Genomic DNA, 20,287 nt, shown 5'->3' on the forward strand with positions numbered 1-20,287 from the left:
CGACGGCAGCAACTACTTTAAGGACAGGAGGTGACACTAGTATGGCGGATACTAACTTATAGCAACCTATAACGGTCGGACAGCTATAGGAAATAGTTAACTAGCTAACGGCTAATAATATAGTATTAAAAGAAAGACTTAATAGAATAGGAGCAGTAAAGATTAAGCTACTATTAATTGAGAGATTTATAGGAGAGAGGTTAAAGCTTAAAGGATTTCTTACGTAGATGCACTTTAAGGTCTCACAGGAGGGAGTAAAGTTACCTACACCCGTGGATCGGATAGCCTACGCAGGACTATTCTTATTAGGAAAAGCACTTAAGTGGTTTAAACCTTACCTTACGGAGATACAGGCGAACGGAATAACAACCACTAACTAAAACGTGTAATTTATATTCTTAAGTTGGGAAGAATTTGCAGAATAACTTACGTAGATATTTGGAGACCCAGAAGAAATAACTATAGCGGAAAGAAAACTCTAGAACCTCGTGCAACGAACTTTAGCAATTAAGTATATAATATAGTTCCAGACACTAGCAATATAAGTAAAATGGAATAATAGGGCGCTTATGGCATAGTATAAATAGGGACTTAAGGCTAAAGTTTAGGACGCAATTATCCTAATAGAAGATGCGGACACCCTAAGGGAACTAATAGATTAGGCAATTAAGATTAATAATTGGATCTACTAAAGGGAATAGGCTAAGAGAGGCTAGGATAGAGTTCTATAGTTATATAAGGCGTAGAGTACGCAATAANAAAAGCTAAGTTAGAAANTATNGTANNGCGCAGAGCNAATAGACNTAAGTAGTACTAAAGAAGCCTATAAGAGATAGAGTAAACTAGGGAAAACTAGAGGATAAGGATTAAGTAATTAAAAGTCTAAAGAGCAGAGGCCAAATTAGGGATCTTAATAGCAGAAGACATTTAGGCGGACTCTATAACAAAAGAAATGGTTTAAAGAAGGAGCTTATATAAATTGCGGAAAATAGGGTTATTANGTTAAAGACTGTAGAAGTAGGTAGAGTTACTATGTAGTAAAGGGCACGAGACTAGTAGACGATATATACGTATAAAGGGACAATAATATACTACGAGGAACAAAAGAATGTTTAATTAAAAGTTTTGCGTTTTGTTATAATAATATATACCAAATTTATAAGGACGCTAAGTATAGCATAAGCTATTAGCTATAAGAGCTAGTACCTACAGGATATAGAGGAACTAACGAACTAGTTTACAGATCGGATATTAAGGACGATAAATTTAACCTAGGCGAAACGTTCCGTGACGATAAGGCAATAAGGGCCGCTTACTAGAAGCGAGTAGACCTCGGAGATGTTATACTAGAGGTAGAGGATAATTCTACTATAGAATAAGGAATATTAGTAGGGATTAAAACCCTACTAGACACGATGTCTATTACTTTATAAGACGTAAGAGAAGTAGGATAATAAACCACTTCGGCACTTAATAAAGGCAAAAAGCTAAAGGCTTAAGATTCTTAAGATAAGATAAGAGATAACTAAGATTCTTAAAATAAGATAAGGTAAGCTTAAGGACCTATAATAGACAGAAACCAATAGAGCAGAGTAGCGGCTTAGTTTAAAGATATATAAATAAGCTTAGGATAAGAATTCCCAACGGTATAAGATTCTTAAGACGAGATAAGTAAGATTTAGGACTCTTAAGACGAGATAAGGATACTAGTTAAGCCTAGTTAGACTAAGGCAGGGGCTAAGCTTAAGTCAGAAGTAAACTTAGGATTAAAGAACCTAAGGGGTTAAGAATTCGGGGTATAAATTAGGACACCTATAGACAAGAGGCCAGGAGCTTCTTTACAGATTAGAGAATCTACGGCATAAGCAGTAATTAGACTAGGAGACGAATATATAGACCTAGAGGATTTACTAGTTAGATGAAGTATTCGGACTAAAGATTAAAAAGCCGATATCTAGATTAAGAAGTAAGATAACTTTAAGGATTAAAGCGTAAGGCGCAAACTAAAAGAAACTATAGAAGAATTTAGGCAAAGAATTATTATATAGTAAGAACAGAAACTAGACAGAAGATCTAGCATATTAGGACGTATAAAGGACAAAGCACTAGTATAAAGAATTACTAATAGGCCGAGAGTAGGCATACTAAGAGCTAAGTGGCTTACTAAACTGGAATAAGAAGAGGATCTAGGGATTTTTACTAGGTTTAAGGAACGATATATTAAGGGCTGTTACAACGCAGCAATAAAGAAATACTTCCTTACGGACAGACCATATATACTTTAGCAGCTATATTAAAAGTAGTATAGGCAAAGACATACTAACAAATGGGAAGATTTCTATATGTGGTTGGATAAGAAAGTTATTTAGGACTACCTAATTATAGAGAAGGCTATAACGCATATTAAAGGAGCCTTAATTATAACGTTAAAGGATTTAGAGGAATATTTAGAGGACTAGAGAAGCAAGAGACGCATCTTAGTACCTACAAATAAAGTTATAACGTTTAGATTAGCACGATAAAGATTTAAACTTAGGGACAAAAACAAGCTAAGAGTTAACCCAAAGCACCTAATATACCACACGATATTATAAATTGCGTATATAAATAATATATGCGAAATATATAAGAATCCAAAAGAGAAGAATTGGAAATACCTTATAAGGATATACTAAATAACGGACAAGTAATAGTATAGGAATGCTAAATATATACATAGATGGCATCTAATAGAGGTCTAAGAGGAAGGAAGTTTAGTACTTTAACCAGGAAGATTTCTTACGGAAGAATGCTTAGACGGATAATAGTAGTGGGAATACCTAGAGAACACATATCTATAGCATATTAAAGATAAAAAGTAAACTAAGCATTGGCTAAAGAGCGAGCTAAGTACACTAGGATTAAGCAGCTAATAGTTAGGAAAAGTAGAGGCCTATAAAACTAGAGGGAGCTAGTAGTAGAGCCTTAGACCCTTAAAGGAATTTAAGAATAACACCTAAATTTATAAATTAATTGGTAAGATTAGTAGTTTAAAGCGCTAATAAATAGTAGAGTAATATAAAACTATATCTTACTAGTAGCAGTTAAGAGAATAGGACTACCTTATAGATAAAAAGAGCAACCTTACCTATTAGTTACGATTTTAGGAGATCTAATAACCTATAGAGGAGGAATTATTAATCTTAAAACAGGACCTATTTAGATAACTATTAAAGGAAAATAAATTAAGATGTCTTTTAATATCCTACTATTAGAATAGGACGAGGCAGTATTAGGTATACCTTAATTACAGGAATATAATTTAAGGATTGATTGGATTACAGGTTAGGTTAATATTAGAAATACTTAACGCCGTAAGATGTAATAATAAGCTAAGTTAATATGGTACTAAGTAGGAGCAACCTATAAAGAAATAGAAAAAGGACTAAGCTATATACTAAAAAGATACTATAAGTATAGTAAGAAACTATAGTTACTAAAAAGTAAAAAGCTATTAGAATATATAGTATAGGACTATAAAATAGAGTTAGAACCAGGAATAAGTCTAAAGTTCTTTTTAATCTATAAGCTTACCAAAGAAGAAGGTAGAGCATTAAAAGAGTTTATCCAGGAAAATCTATAAAAGGGATATATTAGACCATCGCAGTTATTAGCGGGTTATTTAGTACTATTTATACTAAAGAAGAATAGTAAACTAAGGCTGTATATTAACTATAGATAGTTAAATAGCATTACTAGGAAGGATAGGTATCCTTTACCCTTAATTAGCGAAATCTAAGACAGGATAGGTAATGCGCAAATCTTTATAAAGATAGATCTAAGATAGGCGTACCATTAGATTAGGATTAAGGAAGGCGATAAATAGAAGGCAGCCTTTAGGTTAAAAGAAGGACTATATAAACTATTAGTTATATAATTTAGGCTTATAAACGCACTAGCAACGTTCCAAAAGCGTATTAATAATGTATTAGGAGAATACTTGGATGAATTTGTTATAGTATATCTTAATAATATTATTATCTACTTAATAACTAAGGAAGAATATAGGGAATATGTTAAATAGGTCTTAAAGAGACTATAAGAAGAACAGATGCTAGTAGTAATTAAGAAATGCGAGTTCTTTACCAGAAAGACCAATTTTATTAGATTTATTATTAAACTAGGCTAACTTAGTATAGATCTAAAGAAGATTAAGGCTATAGTAAATTGGTAGGAACTAGAGAATGTTATATAGTTAAGATTGTTTTTAGGGTTTTATAATTACTATAGAAGGTTTATAGCGCAGTAGTTAAAGAATATTAAGCTATTTACGCGGTTAATAAAGAAAGAAGAACTATAGGTATAGGGGGAGGAGTAAAGAGAACTCTTTAAGAAAGTTAAAAAGTTGTTTACCCAGGAGCTAGTTTTTAAGATCTATTAACTAGGACTAAAGACGGTTATAGAAATAGATATATTAGACTATATACTAGGGGCATGCTTTATATAAAGGCATTAAGATAAATAGCACCTAGTAGTATACTATAATTAGAAGATAACACTACCGGAGTTAAACTATAACATCTATAATAAGGAGTTATTAAGTATAGTTACAGTATTAAAGAAATAAAGAGTATTCTTATAAGGTATAGAGAAACTATTTATAGTTAAGATAGATTATAAGAACCTAATAGGATTCCTAATAACAAAGGAACTTAACTAAAGATAGGTTAAATAGACAGAGATGCTTACGAAATACCATTTTAAGATTTAGTATACTAAAGGTATAAATAATACGCGGGTAGATGCTCTAAGCCATAAAGCTAAACTATAAAATAAGGAAAAAATAAGGAAAAGCTATTAGGGGCTTTATTGCGAAAAGATATAGATAGATTAATTAGGTATAATTATCTAAAAATTATAGCAACTTAAGAAGATAATAAACTAGAGAAAGTCTATAAGACACTAAAAAGCTTTTAGGCATAAAAAATTCTAGAAGTATAGCTAGAAGATCTATAGACGGATATATACAAAAATTAAGAAGTAAAGTATATCCTAAAAAGCATAGTAGAGTAGTTTATAAAGGACTTCTATAAGGGACTAACCTAAGGACATAATGGAGCTATAGGCTTAGTGTTAAGACTCTAGGAGGAGTATATTATTAATGGAATCTGGAGGATGGCTAGAAAGGTTATAAAGGAATGTTTAGATTACTAAAGGAATAAACCAACGAGGCATAAGCTATATAGAGGGCTATAATTTATTAAAATATTAGAGAGACTATAGGAGGTTATATTATAGGACTTTATTATTAAGTTGTTAAAATTAAAAGATTCTATTACCGGACAAGATTATAACGTGATCTTAGTAATAGTAGATAAGCTTATAAAGTAGGGATACTTTATAGTATGCACAGAAGAAATCTCAGCGGAAGATATCGCTAGAATCTATGTTAAAGAAGTGTTTGTAAGATATAGAGCACTAAGTAAGATTATATTAGATAGAGATCTAAGATTTATAGCAGTATTTTGGGAAGTGTTCTTAGCAGAGTAAGAAGTTTAAGTAGCAACTTCTACCGTATATTATCCGCAGACAGACGGTTAAATAGAAAGGTTAAATTAGACGCTAGAGTAGTACCTAAGGCATTATATTAACCATGCACAGAATAATTAGGTATCGCTATTACTAGTTATACAGTTCGCATATAATATAACACCTTAAAAAGGGATAGGCATATTACTATTTAAGGCAAATTATAAGTACGAGCCGAGGACATTGTTATTACTATAGTAAGTAAAGAAAATAAGCAGTATAGCTAAAGAGAGAATAAAGACATTAATAAATCTTTATACAGACCTTATAGAATTAGTAAAGAAAGTATAAGAGAGAATAAAAAAGTACTATAATGCTAAAAGATCTAAGGGACCAGATCTTAAGGAGGGAGATAAAGTGTAGCTACTACATAAAAATTTTAAGAGTTGACGATTAAGCAAGAAATTAGACTATGTTAGGCTAGAACCTTTTAAAATTATATAGAGGATTTTACCAGTTACGTTTAAGTTAAACCTACTAGCTAAAATAAAGATCTACCCTATATAGCATATTGCAATACTAGAGCTAGCATATAGGAATATTAAGCCACTAGTTTATAAAGTAGACATGTATAGAGGATAAAAAGAAGACGAATAGTAAGTATTAAATATTGTTAATTATAAGGATATTAACAACAAAACATAGTATAAGGTTAAGTAGATAGGCTATACCAAGACTACCTAAAAGCTACTAGAGAATTTAAAGAACGCTATAGAAAAGGTACGGGAGTATTAGAAGAGATTAGGTTAGGCAGTATTAATAAAAAAGGATTGCTAAAAAACGAGTTACCTAAGGGGGACCTAAGAAGAGTAGTTGCCGAATTACTTAGATCTGTTTCCTTCTCTATTAGAGGAAAATCCGTTCTTTTATTACCTAGTTCCTATAGATCTTATTTTATAAGTTTCTACTCCTTAGAACAAACCTTCTTATAAACCTTCTTAAGATAAAGTAGATAAGTAGATGCCGTAATTTAAGCATCCAGAGCCTTCTGTTCCGCATTATAAGAACGTTTTAACTTAGTAAGGGCTTACAATAGTTTACCATCTAGCTGCGTAGCAGTAGACTAAATATAAGACCCTAAGACAAATTAATTAGGGAACCAGACGACTATTAAGAATAATAGGTCGCGTATATTTAGCATTAGAAGTAGAGCGAACGTCACAGGACAAATAAATATTTGCTTTAGTACACTCTACGCAAGAGGATGGTTGTTATAAAGATAGGTTCGCTAACGCAATATAAACCAACCCCTTTTTTGAACAATAAGAATACGGAGACAGTATAATCTTACTAAGAGATAATATTACAGCAATAGTGTAAGCACAACGTTGGGCGTATAAAGAAGAAATTGCTTTAGGTATAATAAGCAATAATATTAACTAAATTAATTAAATGGATATTATACCTCTAGTAAACGACTTAAAGATGTTTCAAATCTTTAAGGACGAAGATAAAGAGGAGGGAGATGGTGTTACGGACGCTTTAAGTATAATATTATAACTACTTAGAGAAAAGACGGAAGAAGCTAGTTAGTTAATTTAGGCATGGTCCGGAATGGAGCTAATAGAACTATGTGACGAGGAATAGTAACTGAGGTTATATAATATGCTATATATTAAACGAGAGGAATAAAAGGAACTCACGTACCTTATGTATAAGACGTATATTACGTATAAGAAGGATTTTATAGGAGTACGGTTGTGTATTTAAGGACCCTTAGTCCCTACCTAGATAGTTCCTTTCTTATAGTAATTCTTAGAATACAATTAGAGTTAATCTATTGGGCAACCACTCCACCAGTTATTATTATGTTGTTGACTTTTATACTTGCATTTCCTACACACCTAGCCCATTAACGAGCCCATCGTAGTTCTTACTACAAGGTTCCGTTACACTATCTTAAACTAAATAAATGCAAAAATTATTTATCTATTTAATAGTTATCTATTTATATATAATATAGCTATATAATATATCTATTAATAATATTTGTTGGTTACACAAGGGGATATCACGTAGCTACGGTTCGTAGATAGTATGATGATTGTTCTTCTTATTTAATTCTTGAGGAAAGGGGTGAGGAACTTAAGGTTCCTCACCACGCTAGTGCCGCGGCGGCACGTGACGGCAACTTGCCGCACGTAACGGCAACTTGCCACACGTGGTGGCAATATGCCTCATATAGTGACCACTTGCCTTTATTCCCAACAATATTTTTAATCTGCATTAAAAAGGTACTTTTCAATTTTATTTTTGATATGGATATTTTATATATATTATATATAAAATTATAATTATAGTACAGTCAGTTGCGAAATATCGTCGACAGTGCGCATAGACGCAACGCCGCGCATTGCGCCCCACCAAATTTTGTATGAGACGCGATGTTTTAAATTTCAACCACCACCAAACGCGTCAATACCTTGCTGCTGCTGCCCATATTGTGCTAAAACTTCCCTAAATAGGAAATTTGTATAGAAAATCTGGTGTCTCTTATGGATCCTCCTATACGTGTTTCCTTACGCACTACTAAGGGCCAGAGCCGCAAACGTATATTATTTAACACCTCGCCGCTACCACTATAAGCTTCCACAAAGCCATCCAAGAAGGTCTCTAAGGAGGCTCAACGTCGCTTAGCGAAGGCTACGCCACCGCCACCGTCCGCAATAGTCATAAGATCTTCGCCATTACCGGCCATATAACCAGAGAGAGGAGAGGACGAGGACGAGGACGAAGAGGTAGATATAGATATTTAGGATAAAGATGAGGATCAAATACCGCCGCCGCTAGCTCCTGTTAAGTTTATAAGTCGCTAGAAAGCAGTAGCTAGAAAGAAAACTCTTACCGGCGCTCAGTCTTAGAAGTTAAGCACTAAAACTATCTTCTACCACTTAATTAAGGCGTAGAGAGATAGTATAATTAGAAGGTATCTACCACGGAAGTTTACGGTTAATTAGCTTAAGGCAGCTGTGTTATATAAGAAGCAATTAAAAGCTAATATCTTTCTCTATAAAATTAATAAGCATATAGATCTTTATAAGGCGTATAAGCTTATCTATAACCTCCGTTAGCAATATCTAACTAAGCCATTATCCTTAGATCTTACCTTATATTTAACGGAGGAGAGGCCTATATAAGAGACGCTAGCACCTTTACTAGCGCCTACTAGTTAGTTAAGATCTAGCAGACAAACTGCTACCTAGATTTAAGAAGCAAATCTACCGAATATACTCGCTATCAAGAAGGCCTTGGGTAATAGGATACCAGCAGTCGCAAGCAAGTGGTCCTACATTAACGTTCACTGTCAAAATAGGGCGGGAATCTACTAGTAGAATAGACGCGGTAGTGAAACCGATTAAGCTAAGCACCACTATCCAGTGAGCTCCAATATCCTCTAGCGGTGGAGTAAAGAGATTTAGACTAAGGAGTTAACTATTAAGCAACCTTCTTAAAATATCGTTTGTTAGCTTTCTGCTTAGAAGATAAAATAACACTAGCTAAAGGGTAAAGAACCAGAACTAAAGGACAACTCACTCTTAGACTAGTTTAAGGAGCTTATCTAGCTAGTCACTATAAGGGAGCTATAAGCAATAAGACGAGATTAGTAGTAGAGTCAAAATTACCATATAGAGCCACCTCTTAATTTAAGCCCTATTTAATCCGAAACTAATTACAGCAAGATCCTTATACAGTTTTTTAACTAGTAGGCTATATAACTAGGGTATACTACTAAGCGCTAGAGGCAAATCCTACTACTAATTAAGAAAGCACTAGTGGCAGATAATTGGGATATTAATAGGATAAAGTTACTAAAGGATTTAACGATAGAGCTTTAAAAGGAGTACAATTTTCCTATTAGTACATTACCACGCTTATAAGAGAAGGTAGTAGAGTTTAAGCGCTAGAGGCTTAACTATAGTTCTATATAAAATATATATAGCCTCTACTTATTAATTAATAATATATCCTGCCTTAACGAAGTAAGCTTTTACATGTATTCTACATAATTAACCAATTATAAACTCTAAGAAGCTATTAAAGCTTTTAAATTTGGCGGCCAGTATATAGTTTCTTCTAATCTATACCTTAAGATCTTTAAACGTTGCCTTAATTGGATTAAAATTAGGTAAATATAGTAGTAGAAACTCTAATATAACACTAGAACAATTATAGAGCTCTTATAAACGCGCTAATTTATAAATTAAGGCGTTATCCAATATAATAATTAACCGTAGCCCGAGATATAGTGTATAATATAGTAACACCTAGTGTTCTATAAAGTCCTTAAATACCCACTAGTAATTACTTTTTAGAAGATAATATAGCTTATATAGCCATTAACCGTCAACGCCGGTAGTATACTCCATCGTTTAGATCTTTTGGCTAACGCTTATACCTCATAATTAACTCCAATTAGCGCCTAGCCGTATTTCCTATTACCTATTTATTTATTCACAGTAAACTTATTAAGGAAGATAAGTTAATCGGCAAGCTACTACTTCTATTAACCCTACCAGGCATAATAAAGTAGTACACTACGCTCAGCAGTACGCTTAGAGACTACCTTTTTTAACCAGCAAGCGGCTCAAAGGGCGCGGTGGATTGTGTATATTAAGGTCTAGATATCAAATTCGTTAAAAAGAAAGTCTCGCATCTCATCTAAATATGCCGTAGGTTTGCCCTTAAGGAACTCAAGCAGCCTCTATATAATAATATTAGCAGACACTTAACACCATACTAAAGATTATATACCAACTTCTGGTACTTTAGTAGAGTACTTAGTCTACTAAGCTTAACACTAAGTAGTGCATACGGTTAACCCTAAAGATTAAAGTTTAATTAAATCTTATATATTACGTCTCTTAACACCTTTAAAGCCCTTACTATATATAGAATCTTCTTATTAAGGTTAAGCCGAAGCTTAATTTGACTTACAACTTCATCTAGAAGGCGGCGACCCATTGTATAGTAGTTAAAATTCGAAATATCGCGTCTCGTACAAAATTTGGTGGGGCGCGATACGCGGCGTTGCGTCTATGCGTACTGTTGACGATATTTCGCAACTGACTGTATTTGACAGACCATATTTAAATTTTTATGAAATTTTATTAAAAGGTTATTAAGTTATAGGTGATAGAAAATGGTGTATTTGGGTATATTTTGGTATATTTTGGTGAGGAAAACCGTGCACGAGCTGATACCGTGCACGAGCTGACCTAATCGCTTACGTCATACATTTTATGGCCCGAGGATTCTGGCGAATTCTGGGTCTTGAGATAGTACCTAATCTAGGCTGTCCAGTTGCGGTATTATACCGCCTTTGATATTTCAAGTTTGAATCCCGAGCGTTGGTAATGAAAGACCCCGCCTTTAAAATTCGAGGTAATGGATATATGGAGAGGTAAAATCACACAAGCATTCACGCAAATTTTCATGAGATACTCTATCAAATGGTTTTTGGATTGAATTGATTCTAAAGGGACTTCTCTAGCTCCTCCATACGTGATATTGCGACATGCCATTTCTCCCACTCGCCTTCCGGAAGCTTTCCTTTCAATGGTAATCTGCCACCTTCCAATGTCCCCATCCCTAGCACCCGATATACGCCCTCTTTGATTCCCACTATACCCCACCTTACAATAAACTCCTCAGCACGACTCACCGCATACTGCATTGTCTGGATCTCCCTCAATGCCTTGGGTCCGGTTGGTCCCCTTTCTACTAGGGCCATCAACCGTGTCACGGTCTTCGGATACATTGCAGCAAGGCCATCAATCACACCTGCCGCACCGAAGTGTACAATTGGGCCAAGCTGCTGGCCGAAACCGCTGTAAACGCGAAATTTCTCGTGGTCGATTTCAGGATCTAAGGAGACTTGGACGTGATGGGATACGTTGCCGTGCGACCTATAATAATACTGTTAGCCTTCTTCCTCCTACTAAGTTTTTTGACCAATTGGATTATCGAAGCAGCCATAATCCACAAAGGTCCTAGAGGACGCTATCGGCAGATTTTTTCCTGGCTGAAAGGTGGCTCTCCTACATTTTGCAACCCACAATGTTAGGGTGTTGGGCAAGATGGGTGTAAGTCTCTGGAGTAACCATGATTTGGTTAGTTACACCAGGATAGTTGTATCTTGATTACTTGTCAGCTATGATAGAGAGCCAGAGAAATGGACTGGCTAAGCTCTTACATCAAAATGGGTATTGGGCTGTTGTCGGCCACAACTGTGTACCACTCCTTGAGATTCTCTTGGTTTGCTGCAAGCCCGAAGTATCCAGGTGCTAACACCAATCCCCATTGTGCTCCAGCTCGCGCAAAATCTTCTAACCACTTCAGCACCTCATCCACCGAATTGACTAGAACACCGGCCATAACTGGGTAACCTGGGAATCCGGCATCATCCAGACCTTTACGGACACCGGAAACTAACTCAAATCGCTCTGATCGGGAGAGATGGATAGCTTCGCCGGTGGAGCCGAGGAGGACGAGACCGCGAATTCCATTCTTCGCTAAATGTATACTGTGCTTAATTTGCGTTTTGACGTCGACTTCGGCTTGGAGAGCATTGCTGGATGATGCCGGATGGAAGAATGTTGGGACAGGGACGAAGACGCCAGTGGGCGGAGAAGTTACGGAGTCACGTGTGGATTTGGTCATTTTACAGAAAGCGGTCTTGGTTTACCTTCAGTGCTTCGATCCGCAAAACAGCACAGCATCCAGCTGAAATGCGATATATATCGCGGGCCAACCTCATATTTGTGAATTGCCCCTCGTACCCCTCGGTACATCTTCCCCGACTTACGTAAGGATGGAGTAGGGTTCTTGAGCTTCTCGCTGATCTTTAACCCTACGCCCGACGTCGGGATGCCTCGCAGAACGGCCTGCAGATTCAACCCGGAAAAGTCAGATTCCCACATCAAGCTATGGGTGCGAATATGATGAATTGTAATAGCGTCTGTCACCAGCGGATGGCATTCCACGCATCTCTTTCCAGCATATAGAGGCGCAAGAGACGCGCTATCTGAGACACTATCAATCAACTTCTACCCCCACCACCCGTCAGGTACTACGCTATCGATAAGGGTGTGGACCGTGCATATAACACCAAAGAACTGTACTCAATCCATGCCTCCTGATTGGCCAAATTCTTATCGATAACGCAGCACGACAATTGACGGGTGATAGGACAACGCGGCCGACTACCTATATCTAACTTTTTATACAATATAGCTATGATATAGTTATTAGATATAAAAGATAGCGATACTAAAGAGCTTCCACCTCACGGTTTTTTTATAATAATTAGATGTTAAATAAGGGACGAAATACAGCAGAGAAAAGGTAAGTTTTGGATGTATTTTGGGCTTGGGTACACCAAAGCTAGAACCATAAGCTCTTAGACACTCGCGGAAGATTCGTTTGGATAAGGAGCAGTATGCCCACACAAACGATTCACGGAGGGTCTAATTTATGATAGCAGGATGGACCGAGGACGATGCCACTCTCTTTACGCCTTCAACTATCAAAACATCAGAGGAAACTGTAGCTTTCATTAACTTATACTTCCCAAGCCTAAATTCAACAAGTGTTTCTAAGCTACTTTCACTTTATCCCACCTCAGACTTTGCGGGCAACCCTTCTGCCAATCTCAGCGCAGAATTTTATCGCAGTGCCCAAATAACCCGCGATATCAACTTTTCTTGTCCTTCCTTCTATTTCGGGTATGCCACGTCAAAGAAAGCCGAGAACGTCTATTTCTACCCCCACAACCAGACAATCTTCGGCCCATACCCTGCCTCTATTGAGTTACCAGGCCTAGCATCATCCACTCATCCGAGCTACCATATACGTTCGGTAACCTCTCCGTGTATGATACTGGCCCAACATATCAGCCGATGCCCGCGGATTTTGAGCTCTTACGCCAGATATCGCGGTCGTGGTCGTCATTTGCGAGCGTAGGGGCTCCTTCACTAGAGGACCATAAGACACTGGAGGGGTGGACGCCGGCGTATGCACAGGGTGATGCGGAGTTTGATGCACGGATTTATGTGGTGGGCGGTCCTGAAGAAGGCATGTCTGCATTGGAGTGTTCAGAGGCGAAGAAAGCAGTTGTAAGGCAGAAATCGGCGCAGAGATGTGCGTTTCTCAATAGCGACGACGTGATTGATCAATTGAGATATTGAGGGATCTTATCCATATCTGGTATATCATAAGACATATTCAAAATGATACGTAGCTCAACTCTAGGGTTCCTTTATTATTGGTGATTGACCAAGTTCCGAAGCCAGCCCGAGATTTGTCTCATTGAATTTCTAGGGGGAACGCTTTGGTCCTAGAAACGTTTTAACAGAAGACAGCCAATCATATCCCATGGCTTGGGCATTCTTCGTAGCCGTTAAAGAATAAAATCCATGTACGTGTCATGTTTAGAGAGCAACACCCCGAGACCCCCTGTATGAAGAATCCCAACCGCACTAGCGGGGGAGGGGCTTCAAGGCTAAATCTCTTTCAGGTAAAGCTTGCGGGTTTCGGCTCCCTGGATGCCTGCACTCCACCATGAACGCGCAGAATGTCTCCTAAAAGAGAATCATTGACGAAAGGCTGAGGTTATTTCGAAGCTGTATTTATACACACTGCCCGTGTGGGCCCGCCTCACTAAGGCTGATTTTGGATAAGCGCCATTCGTACTGGGGGGACAAAGCCCGTATGCTGGCATTTATATTCTGACCGTTTCCCTAGGATCAGATCATGAAATCAATCTCTCTTAACATTTTCCAGCGGACTATAGACCCAGGCTTGTCATTCCAACCTCAATTAGCTCTCCACCATGTCCACAGATACCCGTCCGTCGCCCGTATCACGGCTCCTGCCATTGCGGCTTTATCAAGTACATTGTTCAGCTAACCTTCCCGCCCAACCTTGATCCCAGAACTTCTTCTATACGCATGTACAAGTGCAATTGCTCTACATGCGTCAAGATGGGGATACTCCACCTCCGTCCCATCAACCCCGCCTCGGACTTCGTCCTGCTCTCTCCTACAGACCCAGTAACGGAGCTGGGTGATTATCGCTGCTTCGCGAAAAAGACGGACTGGTATTTCTGCAAGAATTGCGGCGTGCGATGCTTCGCCTTCGGTGGGTCAGTCGAGACAGTCGAGATTGATCTAGATAAATGGCTACGGGGGGTGGAGATGGATACGCAGGGCCAGGAAAACAAGACAAAGGTATTTAAACCGAAGGCAGGCGAGTGGAAGATTATATCGGAAGCGGGCAAGGAGGAGGTGCGGCCCAGCGTATACCTATCAATCAATGCGGTCACACTCGAGCCAGACCAGGAAGGATTGAGTTTGAAAGAGTGGACCGAGAAAGGGTGGATTGCTTATGTAGATGCAAGGAATCGCACGGGACAGCCAAGGTTGGGTGAGCCGCATGAGGGTGGGGTATATTAGGGGCTGGAGTATTATACCCCTTTCAATATGTGCAATGATCTGATGGGGTACGTGGACATCCACAGGAGCTTCCTGAGATCACATGATAGCTTCGCTTGTTGTATATATTCTCATCCCTCGTGACTACTCCACCGACAGGACACTATAGGAGGACCTATTCTTTTCTATATTATTATACTATTCTTACGCCTACCCTATACGGACACTGTCACGTTAGCCAAGTTAAGAACGGGAAGATGGAGACGGCAGAGGTGGAAGGAGGCTCGACGCGTCAACTGCGTCAGGGACGCGCCAAGACAACCAAGGCCCTTGAAGTCGACAGCTACGAAAGCGATACAGAAGATACGGTTTACGTGGTAGTAGTGGCCTCTGGTGTACCACGATCAAAGCGTATGGGGAAAAACTTACGCTCTAAGGATTAAATACTGTTAATAAGAAACCTTATAATGGCTGAAAAGAGAATAGAGCAATTAGTAATAACAGCTACTATAGTAAATTAATTAACAACTAAGAAGACAAATGTAATATTAAATAAGCATATTAAGGTGCTAACTAACCTAGTTATATTACTATTAGGGGCAATAGAGGAGTAGAAAGAGATATAAGCGAACTAAATTAAAGCTCTTACCGAAATATTTATAGAGTAGATTAATATGCTTAGAGTAAAGGTTATAGAAAAGATGGAGGTGATCTAGACCTAATTGTCTAATATTTAAGTACCACTGAGCGCAGATCTATTGTACGCGGAGGTTGCCTGTATGCCGCTAAATAGTTAACCAAGCAACCTAACATCCTTCCCTTTAAGGAATACTATGCCATTAACTATCACTAATACGCTATACTATATAATTAATATATCTAGAGTTAAAGAAGAAAATAAGAATAAAGCATAACCGGGGGTAATTAGGTAAGTAATTAAAAGTGGTATATGCTTAACGGAAGGCCATAAAAGCTAGCGCTGTGTAGCAGTAATTAAAGACCCTAGGAACCCTGTATGTATTAGGATAACTTATAAGAATAAAGCCGAGCTCTAATATATAAAAGAAGTGGCCTAAAAGACCTTAGTACCTAGTGTTTAGGTGCTGCAAGACTAGCTCTACCTAGTAAAAATTAATAACGCTAATTAAACAGCAGTTCTTAACTAGGAAGGAAAGATTTAAGATAAAGTAGTGGAGGTGCTAGAAAAAGAGAATAATGTATATATAGCCTAGATAGGATGGCTTAGTAAAAAAGATATAGGAAAGGTATATAGATTAATGGTTGTATATATTACTAAAAGTAGTAAAGCAGCACGGTTGCTATAGGACTAATACTTTTATATTGTAGGGGAATTAGCCTATATTAGAACCTATAAATCTAAAAGCGGTCTAATATAATGCTACTGGTATTAGATACTAGGATATAAAGCATTCGCATATATAAGACCGTAAGTATATACTAGATGCGCTTAAGAAGGATATTATTATAATAACTGCTAAGGATAGATCCTAAAGTGTATACCATATAGAGGACTATATAAATCGTTTAGTAAAAACTGTTAAGTGCTTTATCCTACCCGCTATATATAAGACACTTTAGATACTTTAACTAAATATCTAAAAGCAGAGTATAGTATAGTAGAGCCTAATAAACGATGAATAACTAAAAGACTTTAGAGTGTTAGCGATATTAGAGCTATATGCATGGAAAACGGACAATATAGTCGTAATAGTCCCTATAGGACATTTAAATTAGACTAAGGTAATACCTATAGTCTAATATAAAGAGAGGTAGGCAGTATAGAGTATACTATGGGTTTGAAAAGATATTAAGGCTGTATAGGTGCTAGTATAATTAGTAGACCTTATTGCGGCGGTACTGCGCCTTCCTAACCGATTAGTACTGGTAGTATTAGTATACGTTAAGGGAAAGAATATAGAGGCACTATAGGATATAACTAGTAAACTATACTAACTAATCTAGGAAATATAGAATAAGATAGGTATATAAACCGATATAATACTTATAGGAGACTTTAATTGGCATAATTAGCTATAGGGAGGAAATAATATATTATAGGTAAGACAGGGAGAAGCTGACCCGATTATTAATCTTATAGTAGATTACTCCCTATATAGCCTGCTGCCTAGGGGTATAAAAATATAGCAAAATAGTAACTGCGAAATAACGATTAACCTAATCCTAGTATTAGACAAACTAGCATCTATAATAGTAAAGTATATAGTATATAGGACAGAACACGGATCTAATTATAGGGTAATTAAGACGGTATTTAATATTATGGTCTCTAAACGCGCTATAGAATAGAGAATACTCTTTAAGAATATACTATAGAATAAAATTAGGAATAGGGTCGCTACCGCCCTTTATATTATCCTAGTGGGCGGTAAAGTGTAGTAGTAAATAGACTAGCTTATGGATATAGTGCTAGAGGTAGTTTATGCATTAACTCCAAAAGCTAGACCATTACTATATATAAAAAGGTAGTGGATAATAGACCTTATAAAGCTCCGCTAGGTATATATTTACTAGAGGAACCGGGTAAAGAACTAACGCTAAGTGGGCCAGATATTACTAGAACTAGAGTAATAAGTAAAGAAGGCCTTAAAGGAATACCACGATGTAATACGGAAATAGAAAAGGATATATTGAAATAACTTCCTAGCTAATAACGCAAACATTTAGTAAGTAGCAAAATACCTTAACCTAAGCGGCAACTTAGCGTTTAATAAGATACCACCGTTAGTAAGGGCGGATGGATCTACTATAGAAGGTAAAGATGAGTAAGTAGTAGAGCTGTTAACTATATTCTTTTCCCTACTGCTAATAGGAATAGAGAATAAGGGCCTACGGCCTTAATAAACGCTAACACTAATGCCACGTCTTATAATAGAAGAGGTGGAACGGAAGATGTTTGTGGTAAAGCTATAGAAAGCGCTAGGGGATAATAGACTACTAGCAATAGTATAAAGGTAGATATAGCCGGTAATAAAAGATAGGGTCCTGCTCCTTTTTTAAACCTTACTAAATAAAGGCGACCTTCCTAACTAATGGAGAAATACTAAGATTATACCGCTTAAGAAGCTAAATAAAGGAGACTATATAAAGGTAAGGGTATAGAGGCCTATCTCTTTGCTATCTATACTAGGTAAGGTACTAGAGTCTATAGTCACTAAGAGAATATTATACGCGGTAGAGATCTTTGGTCTACTACCTATAAATTACTTTAGGGTAAGGAAGAAGCGCTCTACTAAATAGGCGCTGCTGCTACTATAAGAATATATCTATAACGCGTAGAGGTCTAAGAAGGTGCTTAGCCTTGTTAGCTTTAATATAAAGGGTATATATAATAGAGTATATAAAGAGAGGCTATTATAGAGGCTTATAGCAAGAGGTATACCGCTAGTACTAGTATAGTAGATTAATATATTCTACTCTAATTGGATAGCAACTATCTTGGTTAATAGCTATACCTCTAACTAGCAATAGTTACTATAAGCAGGACTATTATAAGGATTGCCGCTCTTACTAATACTGTTTCTCTTTTTTAACGCTAACCTAGTTTAGTACCGGCTTAATATAAATAGAGGCTTAATGGCGTTTATGGATAACTATAATATATAGATTATAGGACTATTAACAGCAGTAAACTGCGAAGGTATTTAGGCTATTATTAATAGAGTAATAAACTAGGAGAAATGAAGCGGCGTAACATTTAAAGGTAAAAAGACTATATTAGTGCACTTTATAAGAAACGTAGAGCGGACTAATACTACCCTGTTTATAATTAAGGGAAAAATAGTTATATTAGGGTATATAGCTAAGATTTTAGGGGTAGTTATAGATGCGGAGCTTTAGTATAAGTAATATATTATAAAAGCAGCCACTAAGGGCCTTATCGTAGTAATGGCACTAAAGAGACTCTAGATGGTATCCCCTTTAACTATAAGACAACTATTTAGGGCAATAGTAGCGCCGGTAGTGGACTACGCCTTAAATATCTAGATATACGCCTATAGGGGTTCCGCGTTAGCCGTAATAAATAGGGTATAAAAAATTAGAGCGTAGGCAATTATAGGAACTTTTTATATAGTAGCTATAGTTATTAGGGAGGCCGAAGTAAGTATACGGTTAGTACGTAAGCGGCACTTAGAGAGGGCTATAAAGCTATAGGTTAACCTCTATATACTATATAAGATAAACCCACTATTAAGGCTCCGCATTAAGGTGCTCTAAAGGTTTACATCCCTACTATAGAAGATAGCCTATATATACCGATATATACTAATAGACAAGATGGAGGTTATATAACCCTATATAGTACTACTATAGGAGGACTAACTACCTATAAGTATTAACCTAAATAAAGATAAGGTAACTAAAACAGCTAACTCTACCTAAGGGATATAGATCGCAATAAGCTTATTTAAAAGGAGAGGCATAATAGGGATAGGAGGTATTATTTGTAATACCTTTAGTAATAGGGAAGCGGTTATATACTTAATTATATTAGAACTAAGAGTAGAATAGAACCTATATATGGCTAAACTAGTAGCAATATTAATAGCGATAAGATGCTTACTATTAGATCTATAGGGGAGATAGATTACTATATTTACTAGTAATTAGGCAGTACTACTAGCGCTTAGCTAACCTAAGCAATAGTTTAGCTAAATAAGTATTGTATAGATCTATAACATAGCCCGTATACTAAGGTAAAGAAGTAACCGCTTTCTTATTATATAGGTCCTATAAGGGGAGTTTAAACTAGGTAAGAAGGTAAAAATAGTAGTATAATAAGCTACTATATAAGGACGCTTACCGCAAGGATAATAATATTAGGCTAAGGCTATAATAATAAACACCGTAAGAATAAAATAGTAGGGTAGGAAAACACTGCCGGAAGGAGTAGGAAGGTACTTAAGAAAAATAGATATAGCGCTACTAGGTAAATATACCCATAGGCTATATAACTCCCTTAAGTAAGGAAAGGTAAATATATTAGCCTAGTTACGGATAGGAATAATATAACTTAATAGATATCTACACCGCATTAGGGTAGTAGAATTAAATTAATGTAATTATGGTTAGGTAAGAGAAATAGTTAAATACTTTCTCTTTAGGTGTATAAAATGGATAGTATATTAAGAGCAAATGCTACAGCAAACAGATATAAGAAGAGGCAGCTTATCCTTCTATTTTAGGGGGAAGGCGCTAACTAACCCTAGACAGTGGACACCAAATATAAACGCGGTCCGAGTGATAGT

General features: G+C 36.7%; 3 protein-coding genes across 3 annotated transcripts; 2 read left to right on the forward strand and 1 right to left on the reverse strand.

Moving 5' to 3' along the window:
- Nucleotides 1-11,003: 11,003 nt before the first annotated feature.
- K441DRAFT_701430 (aldolase) lies at nucleotides 11,004-12,281 on the reverse strand. The gene is made up of 3 exons (XM_067653336.1): nucleotides 11,762-12,281; nucleotides 11,611-11,703; nucleotides 11,004-11,474 (listed from the first exon to the last, which is right to left on the reverse strand). The coding sequence occupies exons 1-3, from the start codon at nucleotides 12,226-12,228 to the stop codon at nucleotides 11,042-11,044; spliced, it is 993 nt and encodes a 330-aa protein (XP_067496696.1). The 5' UTR covers nucleotides 12,229-12,281; the 3' UTR covers nucleotides 11,004-11,041.
- An 836-nt stretch (nucleotides 12,282-13,117) lies between these two features.
- Nucleotides 13,118-13,923, forward strand: K441DRAFT_671130 (uncharacterized protein). Its single transcript, XM_067650383.1, has one exon. It carries the CDS (start codon nucleotides 13,467-13,469, stop codon nucleotides 13,752-13,754), a length of 288 nt encoding a protein of 95 aa, XP_067496697.1. The 5' UTR covers nucleotides 13,118-13,466; the 3' UTR covers nucleotides 13,755-13,923.
- A 103-nt stretch (nucleotides 13,924-14,026) lies between these two features.
- Nucleotides 14,027-15,020, forward strand: K441DRAFT_691299 (uncharacterized protein; the record flags this gene model as incomplete). The annotated part of the gene is made up of 2 exons (XM_067652468.1): nucleotides 14,027-14,083; nucleotides 14,409-15,020. The coding sequence occupies 2 exons, from the start codon at nucleotides 14,027-14,029 to the stop codon at nucleotides 15,018-15,020; spliced, it is 669 nt and encodes a 222-aa protein (XP_067496698.1).
- Nucleotides 15,021-20,287: the final 5,267 nt, after the last annotated feature.

This window comes from Cenococcum geophilum (assembly GCF_001692895.1).
Source record: "Cenococcum geophilum 1.58 unplaced genomic scaffold K441scaffold_90, whole genome shotgun sequence".
Lineage (NCBI taxonomy): Eukaryota > Fungi > Ascomycota > Dothideomycetes > Gloniales > Gloniaceae > Cenococcum > Cenococcum geophilum.

What these genes read in the sequence shown, in the direction of transcription:
- K441DRAFT_701430 (XM_067653336.1), bottom strand. Translation starts at nt 12,228, where the DNA reads ATGACCAAATCCACACGTGACTCCGTAACTTCTCCGCCCACTGGCGTC. An exon ending in AGCCCAATACCCATTTTGAT is followed by an intron (nt 11,704 to 11,761) that starts GTAAGAGCTTAG and finishes CAAGTAATCAAG; the next exon opens with ATACAACTATCCTGGTGTAA. An exon ending in AACATTGTGGGTTGCAAAAT is followed by an intron (nt 11,475 to 11,610) that starts GTAGGAGAGCCA and finishes GTATTATTATAG; the next exon opens with GTCGCACGGCAACGTATCCC.
- K441DRAFT_671130 (XM_067650383.1), top strand. Translation starts at nt 13,467, where the DNA reads ATGCCCGCGGATTTTGAGCTCTTACGCCAGATATCGCGGTCGTGGTCG.